This window comes from Carcharodon carcharias, chromosome 14, assembly GCF_017639515.1.
Source record: "Carcharodon carcharias isolate sCarCar2 chromosome 14, sCarCar2.pri, whole genome shotgun sequence".
Classification (NCBI taxonomy): Eukaryota; Metazoa; Chordata; class Chondrichthyes; order Lamniformes; family Lamnidae; genus Carcharodon; species Carcharodon carcharias.
The window spans coordinates 142,135,171-142,145,226 of NC_054480.1; the positions used below are offsets into that span (position 1 = coordinate 142,135,171).

General features: G+C 38.1%; 1 protein-coding gene across 6 annotated transcripts in view; it reads left to right on the forward strand.

The window, feature by feature from the left end:
* The window catches only part of LOC121286830 (protein strawberry notch homolog 2-like), a 160,448-nt gene that overhangs the window by 144,628 nt on the left and 5,764 nt on the right, over positions 1–10,056 (forward strand). For all 6 annotated transcript variants that reach the window (XM_041203901.1, XM_041203899.1, XM_041203903.1 and 3 more), the window contains 4 exons: positions 753–845; positions 2,631–2,762; positions 6,979–7,055; positions 9,518–9,708. In XM_041203901.1, the coding sequence (XP_041059835.1) occupies positions 753–845; positions 2,631–2,762; positions 6,979–7,055; positions 9,518–9,708 (493 nt within the window). The remainder of the gene's footprint in view (positions 1–752; positions 846–2,630; positions 2,763–6,978; positions 7,056–9,517; positions 9,709–10,056) is intronic.

Sequence of the window (10,056 nt, forward strand, 5' to 3'; positions counted from 1 at the left end):
TTCACCCCCAGAATCCCACCACTAACCTGTCCTCTAAGACTCTCTCTCTCTCTCTCTCTCTCTCTCTCTCTCTCTCTCCCCCTCCCCCCCCCACCACCCACCCACCCCCGCAGTCCTCCCTGCTTAGCTTGTCTCCTGTGTCCAGCCTTAGTGCAGGGTTTGCTACCACCACACGATATGAGTGAAGTTATGTGCGGTCCCCAAGAAGGCAAAAGCAGCATCCACTGACCTCGAAGTCATGGAAGAGTTGAAGCTTGCCAGGTGCACCCCACATGCATACAGTCCTAAAACTGAATGTTCTAGTTTCTTGCTGGTGGGGAACTTAATTTGGAGAGCGAACTCAATTCCAGCAAGGTGAGGCCTTTTAATGAGCATGTGTGATATGCTAATTCATGGAAATGGTGTTCCTGACTATTTCGTCAGGAAGCTCGAATCACCTTTAACAAATTTCAAACCGTTTATCCCACAGTCAGGAAACAAATTTTTTTGCCTCCCACCTTTATGTAGTGTGCAGCCAACCAATATCATAGGAGCAAAGAATTCTGGTTCTGAAAAGATAAACTAATCAATCCTGGCAGAAGGTGACCTTGTTGGAGAATTAGACCATGCTGATATTAGCTAGAAGGCAGTCTATAACTAATGACTGAAATAGGATACATGATGTTAGCTGGTAGTAAAGGCTATATTTTAAGGAAGAAAATAAAGAATATAAATATTGGTAAAGAGTTGTCCATTTATTTTGTTTTCTGTAGATAAGTGTGGACAGGGGCATGCCCTGGGAGGAGGCTCATCAGAAGTCACTCACCTTGACAGGATCTAATGATGGTTTCTACCTTTCACACCGGGTTAGTATCCTTATTGTCGCCATGTAATTATGATAAATAATCTAGGAGACGGAACTATAGGAGCTGAGGTGCAGTTTCTTCTGTGATGCAGCTGAGTGTAAATTGAGTGCAGTAAAGGGAAGAGAGCATGAACCTGAGTACTTTAGACATAACAAAATATTTTCCATTTTAACAAATAAACCTGCAGCAAAAAAAATCAACTTTTTTTTAAAAGCTCAATTTTTCTGCCCCATGGAGACCCTCCAGTACCGTTTCATTCTGTGTTAGGTCATTTCAGTCACATCAGTTGCATGGAACACTCCAAAATCCCTGGAAGCAGTAATGGGGAGAGGGTGACTTCAAACCAGCCAAAGGACAAAATTGGAGCCTCTGACCCTGAGAAGCCATCATTTAGGTTGCAATTTCAGTGATGTTTCTTGGGGTTAGGCTGCTCAGTGATGTCTTCCATGGTGGTTTAAAGTTCACATCCCTTTACTGTTCATGATGGAGCCACCTCTGGGAAGCAACCTGTATCACTAGAGCAGGCTAGCAGAGGGAGAAATTCTTCCCTGGGTTCTTAGATTGACACTTTTAAAAATAACATAAAATAAAATTTTAGTGGAACCAACTTTTTTTTTTTTTTACAACAAGTGGAGCAAGAATTACGTCCCTTAGACTTTCTGTCCCCTTTTAAGCACTACACATAGTTCAAGCTATCCATAGCAGCACCAAACTCTGAATACATACAACAGAAGATGGGGTCAAAAAATGCAAGCCTTCAAGATTTTTTTCGATCACGTGATGGTTGATTAATTATTATTGGCAGAGAACGGATGGGCACCAGTCAGAGCGCACTTGCTTCTAGCATTTCTTGCCGAAAGAGGGCTCAAGCAGTTTAGAGTCCTAGACCTTATTCCTGTGCTGCCAAAGACTCGAGTGCCAAGCGTGCTGCAACTCACTGGATTTGATAGGGTGGAAAATTGGCGACCAGCCACACCGATGCAGCCAACCATAAGAGCTGGCAGTGAAGGGACAGCATGGGGTATAGATGGTACCTTTGGATGTGCCAACCATGACCTGAATTTTTTTTGTTTTTGGACACAGGAGAAACAATCCTGCTTCCTTTGGCACTGCTTTTTTAAAAAAAAGTGTTCCTTTTCTGGGCCATTTTGTGAGCAGCTTTCAGCTGTTCCGTTTAAGGACTGCTGGTTAAGGGCTCTCACTGCTTGGCAAGAAGGGCTGGCGCATGCACGGTGCACCCGTTCATAGCTCAAAATTGTATTTAGGGTCTTTTATACATCACAGGAACCCAAATTTGTATAAATTAATGAGGCAGCTGCCTGGGCCACCGATGTAAAAGTCCTGGCCAAAATGGTGTGGGTGGAAGCAGAGCAAGACAGTTTGGTAAGTGCAGCGCTTTGAATCTAGGACCATTATAACTCTGTTCTTACTGGAGTTAGAATCGGCCTGTCATGTCAAAAGAAAGGAAAATGCATGACTAATGGATCCATCTCAATAAATGGTTTAGTAGAAACTCATCATTAAATGAAGCTGAGGCTACATTACTCCACATTTGAATAATAATGTATAAAATTTCAATAAATCATATGCATTTGAATATTTGCCTGATGGTTTGAAGCTTTGTATACTCATCTGGAAAAAGTGATTTTACAGCGGTGTAGGGTTGCCTTTGCTTTACAATATGTGAAGTGAATTTATACCAAAATGCTCTCAAATCTTACACTTTAGGTGACTCAAGCATAAGCTTATATCTTTAGACATTCTTATTGTTTGTTTCTTTTACAGCTTAGAGGAAATGAGCCTTTTGCACTTTTGGCTGAGCAAATTACTGTGAAGCATTATGTGTTGTATAAACCAAATATTGGCAAACAAATACAACCAGAAAGTTTTGATAACTTACGGAAGAAATACAAAAGAGTGAGTATTGTTCTGTTGTCCCAGTTATTTGCAAAGTTCAGTTAATGAGAAATCCCCTCACTCCTTGAAAAGTTGATTGTTGCCACAGTAAGGTTATATGTGCTCAGGCTGATGAATACCAAATGACTTTTAATACTGTTAGTTGTATGGGAATGCCATTAAGTGTGATAAAATAAATCCCGGCCAACAACAAATGTTTGCAGCTCCCACTATCCCAGAAAGCAAGACCTGCATTTATATAGCACTTTTCACCACCAAAGGATGGCTGAAGTGCTATACAGCCAAGGGAGTACTTTTTGAAATGTAGTCACTGTTGTAAAGTTGGGTACACAGCAGTAAAACTGCACACAGCAAGCTCCCATAAACAACAGTGTGATCATGACCAGATAATCTGTATTTGTGGTGTTGACTGAGGGATAAATATTGGCCAGGACACTGGGGATAACTCCTCAGCTCTTCTTCGAAATAGTGCCATAGGATCTTTTACATCCACCCAAGCAGGCAGATGGGGCCTCCGTTTAATATCTCATTTGAAAGGGCACCTCCAAAAGTGCAGCACCCCCTCAGCATTGAACTGAAGTGCCAGCTTTGATTTTTGTGCTCAAGCTCTGGACTGGGACTTGAACCCAGAACCTTGGGATTCGGAGGTTGAACTGAGAGGATACCAACTGAGCCGTGGCTGATATAATAATCATTCAAAAAGTATTCACCTTACATTTTGGACCTGGCAGTATTAAAGAGATGCTGTCATTATACCTAAGAAAGAATGGCGAAATGTCAATTTTATTAAGGGCAAACACACCAGGAACAAGAGAAATGTTGATATTTTTGCAGTAGTTTGATACAAATTGTGTCATTGCATCCAAATGTTTGACAAATGTATAAAAGACATGCCAATTGTAAATATATATATATATAATAAAATTTATTTATTATATATTAATTGCACTGTGATTTTTGGTTGTTTACCTTTAAAATCACAGCACAATGAGTAAGTGAACAGTTGTTTAGCTATTTTCTCCACCATGTAATACAACTAATCAAAAACAAACCTTATGGATGTAATAATTCTCTGTGAAACAGGCAATATTTGGAGTACAACAACCATTTTTAATGATACCTGTGAATGTCCTACCAATTTTTATTCTTGGAATATGTAGATAACATTCCCACCCACAAGTGCCAGGCAATGACCATCTCCAAAAAGAGAATCCAACCATCTCCCCTTGACATTCAATGGCATTATCATCGCTGAATTCCCCACTATCAACATCCTGGGAATTACCATTGACTGGAAACTGACCTGGACAAACCATATAAATACTGTGGCTAGAAGAACAGATCAGAGGCTAGGAATCCTGCAACAAGTAGCTCACCTCATGACGCCCCAAACCATCTACAAGGCACAAGTCAGGAGTATGATGGAACACTGTCCACTTGCCTGGATGAGTGCAGCTCCAACAATATTCAAGGAGTTTGACAGCATCCAGGACAAAGCAGCCTGCTTGATTGGCACCCCATCTACCACGTGAAATATTCATTCCCTCCATCAATGACACACAGTAGCAGCAGTGTGTGCCATCTACAAGATGCACTGCAGCAACTCTCCAAGGCTCTTTCAACCGCACCTTCCAAATCCACGACCTCTACCATCTAGAAGGACAAGGGCAGCAGATGCGTTGGAACACTACCACCTGCAAGTTCCACTCCAAGATGCACACCATCCTGACTTGGAACTGTATCGCCATTCTTTCACTGCTGCTGAATCAAAATCCTGGAACTCCCTCCCTAACAGCACTGTGGGTGTACCTGCACCATTTGGACTGCAGCGGTTCCAGAAGGCAGCTCACCACCCCCTTCTCAAGGGCAATTAGGGATGGGCAGTAAATGCTGGCCTAGCCAGAGATGCCCACTTCCCATGGACGAATAAATAAAAACAAACACAGTTACAAGAATTCAGGATATTCTATTCAAAACAAACAACGTTGTGAAGATACTAAAGTGTGAGTTAGCAAAATATTCATAGTTAATCTCTCACCAGAAGTGTGTCCCTTTAGGAGCAGTGTGCTTCTGTACAAACACATGTTGCAACCAAAGGGAAAGGCATGAATATTTATCCCTGTGTTCTCTTTTAGTGAATTTCTACTCTCATCTTTATTCTCTCACCTAAAGTATCAGGAAAAAGTACTGAGCAAGTGCAAAATTACTTCCTCATAGGAAAAGAGAAGAACTATAAAATTCTAAGTCTCCGACCAGTGCCACTTTGCACATCTTCCTCTGTGCAGTTACATTGTGGTGTGAGAGAAGCAAAGAACAGGAGGAAGTCATATAAGCATTTAAAGGCTTGCAAAAATTTCTACCCAAGTGGTTTCCAATGAGTGGTTGATATATATTGTACAATGAAATTGCACTTAGCATAAGGAAGGAAACAATTGTCAATTCATAGGCTGGGAATATTACAGTCCCATCACGGTACAAACAGGGCTGTAAAATGCAGCGAGCCACTCTAAACTCCATTGACTTCGGTGGGACTGTAAAATCCCTGTGTCGTAAAATTACACCCATAGTAACAGAAAATAATTTGGAACATTTTTGAGAAGGAATGGAGTAACATAATGATAACTCTTAGAATGCCGCTGGCAAGTTCAACTGTTGTTGGTGTGCAGTTGGGCTACTTGGATTGTCAGAAAGATAACTCACTGAGCAGTAAGATTTCTTAGTTTGAACATTAAAATGTATATAAATTTGTTCTTGATGCATATGTCAGTAACAGACTTCTGATGCTCAGCTGATTGAACAAAACAAGATCTGCAACTGATTTTCAATCAATGTATAAAGTACAACCCAATAGACAGATGAAATCAAATAAATAAAAGTATTTAAAGGTGTCATTTCAAAAATGATTTTAACATAACGACAACATGTATGTTAAAAATAAAATCAATGTATAAAGTACAACCCAATAGACAGATGAAATCAAATAAATAAAAGTATTTAAAGGTGTCATTTCAAAAATGTTTGTAACATAATGACAACATGTATGTTAAAAATAAAATTAAAATACATTCAAATAATAAAAATCGCAAGGAGTGAATAGGAGAGAGGTCAGTATAGGGAAAAAGGAAAGCAAGATTAGCAGAAGTATTTTCAAAATGATTGTTCACATGTTTACTTTAAAATAATAAAGCTGCTGCTGAAATCTGAGCACTCCTGTTGCTGTAATATTAGTTTTTATGTAGTTTAAATTAAAACCATTAAAAGTGTTTTCCCAGATAGCACGGAAACAGGGCATATAAGCAAAAATAATTTAAGGGTGCAATCCTTGTCCTCTGAGGATTAAATCTGAAGCAAGACGAAGACAGTCTGATGCAATAACGGATTTTTGTGCTGGGTTGAGCAGAAAGGTAGAATAGGATTGGCCACCTACAGCACGAGTCTGAATGTCTGATTATAATGGAAAAGGGTAGAGGAATAGATAGGTTGTTCCTTGTTCTATTCATTGTAATTATCTGGCAAAATATGGAGCATGACAAATGTCTTTAAGCAAGTTTCATGTAATTTCATGTGTGCATTATGTTTCTGTATTAATAAAGCAGAACAAATAGTTATCATTTATAGCATGATAAAAGGGGTAATGCTAAAGTCATTACTGTGATTCATACAATTACTTTTGTTACAAAGTATCTTACATTACACACTTAATATTTCAGTTGGACATTGTATAAAACATCAATATGACATTTATTGGAACCAACCACCTTGTATTTCCAGCCTCCATTAAATATTAACATTGAAATTCCCCAAGTCTTATTTAAGATTGAGACACTATTTAAATATTTGTTAGTTATAATGTTTAATATGAATTTAAACCACTAGTTTAGTTTTCACAAAGTTTACATTTAGTTCTGAAACAATGTACTGTAGTGAAACTTGAGTGGATGTCATGGACATTATAATTTTTCATTAAATGTTTGTGGTTAACTCATCTGCAGACTTGTGAAAAAAAACCTAAACTTTGACTTAGGACAGCAATATTTTTATTTGCATTTTTGGATTTTTAATTGTGATTCTTTTGTACTAATTATTGGCACATCTCCAATTCGACAAAACCAAAATAACAGCAAGCGGAAAAAAAATCTCTTTGGCTTTCTTTGTTATTTTCAGCAGTGTTGCAATTTTACATTTAAACTTTATTTATTTTCCTTACATATCTTAGGTTGAACCAGAAGAAGCTAAAGATATTTGGCAAAACCTGTACAATTTCTCCTTCCAAAAATGCAGTCACGCAGCTTGGTAAGGCTTTGCTAGTTTGAATGAGTGTGCTTCAAGTAGTTTCCCTTTCATAATAGGTCCTTCAAAAATTAACTAAGTATAGATAAGGCTTTTAAATAAAGTAATTATATTTTGTGGTATTGGGACAATATATTAATTCAGATTTATATCAGATTTGTAATTGCACCATCGCCGATCTTGGTGCAGCTCTTTTACGTTTATTTATTTCCTTTAAACATACTTTAACCACGGTTTTGTAAAATAATCTTTCAGATATATTGTGTGGTATATGATTGATGTTCCCTGTATATTGTGGTACTGGAAAGTGCATATTTGTTGCATGCAAATAAATTCAACCTTAAAGGATATCAGAAACTAGAGTAGTACGTATCTACCTTTTTGAGCTAGAACTCTATTTCCATATTGGGAAAAACATGCAACTGTGACCAAATTAGCACCATGTGAAAAGATTGTTACCACAACATGTTTAGATTCACTTTAATCCCTGTCAGAAAGAATTATTTATGTTGGGTATTTTGATATTTCCCATTTCATAAATTTAAAAAAACTTTTGATCATTGTATGTACCCTTGTGTTTTTTTTAGTTTGCCTCTTATTTCACAGCTAATACTGACTACCACATTATCTAAAAATCCTCACTTTACAGACCTGCTGATTTCAAAGTTATCAGGATAATGAGCAAGTCAGAAGGGCCTGAGTTCAATCTTAATGACTCCAGGTCTGACCTGACTCTGTAATTAGTGGGGTAGATAAGGGGGAAGCTTTAGATGTCGTATACCTGGATTTCCAAAAGGCATTCAATAAGGTGCCATGCAAAAGGTTAGTATGCAACATATGGGCTTGTGGATTTGGGAGTAACATATTAGCATGGATAGAGAATTGGTCAATAGATAGAAAGCAGAGATTGAGCATAATCAGGGCTTTTTCAAGCTGGTAGGCAGTGAATAGTGGTGTACTGCAAGGATCAGTGCTGGGGCCTCAGCTATTTATAATACAAATGAATGAGTTAGATGAAGAAACAGAGAAAAATATATCTAAGTTTGCTGATGATACAAAACTAGGTGAAAAGGTAAGCTATGGGGAGGACACAGAGGCTGACAAGAGATATAGACAAGTTAAGTGAATGGGCAACAAGATAGATGAAGTATAATATAGGGAAGTGAGAGGTTATTCACTTTGGTTGTAAAAATAGAGAAGTAGAATACTTTTAAAGGATGTCAAACTTGTAAGTGTTGATGTTCAAAGAAACTTGGGTGTGCTCATACAAGGAATGCAGAAAGTTAACATGCAGGTGCAGCAAGCAATCAGAATGGCAGATGGCATGTTGGCCTTTATTGCAGGGAATTGCAGTACAAGAGTAAAGAAGCTTTTTGCTGCAATTGTACAGGATTTTGGTGAGACCACATCTGGAAGTCTGTGTGCAGTTTTGGCCTCCACGTTTAAGAAAGGATATACTTGCATTAGAGGCGGTACAGCAAAGGTTCACTAAATTGGTCCCCGGGATGAGGGGGTCATCCTATGATGAGAGGCTGAGTAAATTGGGCTTATATTCTTTGGCGTTTAGAAGAATGAGAGATGATCTCATTGAAACCCGCAACGTTCTGAAAACATTTGATAGGGTAGGTGCTGAGAGATTGTTTCTGCTGTTTGGGGAATCTAAAACACAGGGGGTATAGTCTTAGGATAAGGGGCTGCTTATTTAGGAGCGAGATCAGGAGAAATTATTCAAGAGTTGTGGATCTTTGGAACTCTCTACCCCCAGAAGGTTGTGAATGATTGTTGAATACATTTAAGGCTAGGATAGTCAGATTTTTGGTGTCTCAGGGAATTGAGGGAGATGGGGAGCTGATGGGAAAATGGAGTTGAGGCCCAAGTTCAGCCATGATCGTATTGAATGGTGGAGCAGGCTTGACAGGCCATGTGGTCTACTCCTGCTTCAGTTTCTTGTTGCCTTGTGTGTTCTATCCACCCACACCCAGCTTTTTCTTCTGTTGGCTGGTCTTTAGTCTGGGTGTGATTGACTGGATAATAGAATGTAATTTACATTATAATGACCAGTTATGGTATGAGTGCTGTATGCCTGCATTATCATTGTATTCTGTATCATTGCCATAGATGTAGTTAAATATGAGAGATAGGAACTTGTACATTCTAATGTTCAATATTAGAGTATGGCTGCTTAACACATTAATGTGCCATCTTTGGTCCATTATTTCAATTGTTAAATTGTTAATTAATTTTGCCAGTTAAAATGGTACACAAATAAATGTTATGTTTTATGAATCATATCTATTATTGTACCTCTGTACAATTGATAAATAATTACTGTGGCCCTGTTTGATTGTTTTCTGTCTTATATGCACCATTATTATTATCATTATTATTGTATGTCCTTTGGAAACAAACACATGGGAAATGTCAGGCACAAGACTGAAATAACATATATTTCCTGTCATCCACAGGAATGGGAAGTGTAAAACAATGCAACAAGGGAAGGAGTGCGTTCAAGGCATGAGGCTGCGCCACTACTATATGTTGTGTGGGGCTCTTCTGAGGGTTTGGAACAAAGTTGGAAACATTATGTCTGATGTAACAAGCTCCAGTCACTTGCAAATTGTACGTCTCAAAACCAAGGATCAGAGAAAACAAGTTGGTAAGTAAATGTCTAATTCTCGATGGATTGAGTTTAAAAGATGCTCTGCAAAGAAAATTGTTCATAGGCTAACTTGCCTCCAGATGGAGCAACCATTGATATTTTTATCTGCTTAATTTATACACAAAAATACGCTGATTCACTTAGTCTAACAAACTGCAAACCCAGTACATTATTTATACATGTTCTCAGTAAACTAGTCTCTTTAATCTCACAGAATATAATGATTGAAATTAAACTATATTTCTGCAATATGTTTAAATATAATCTGCCAAACTTTTTTGCTAGTTAATGAATTTGAAAATATAATTGAAATATCTCATTAGCGATAGTGATTTTGCCCATTAA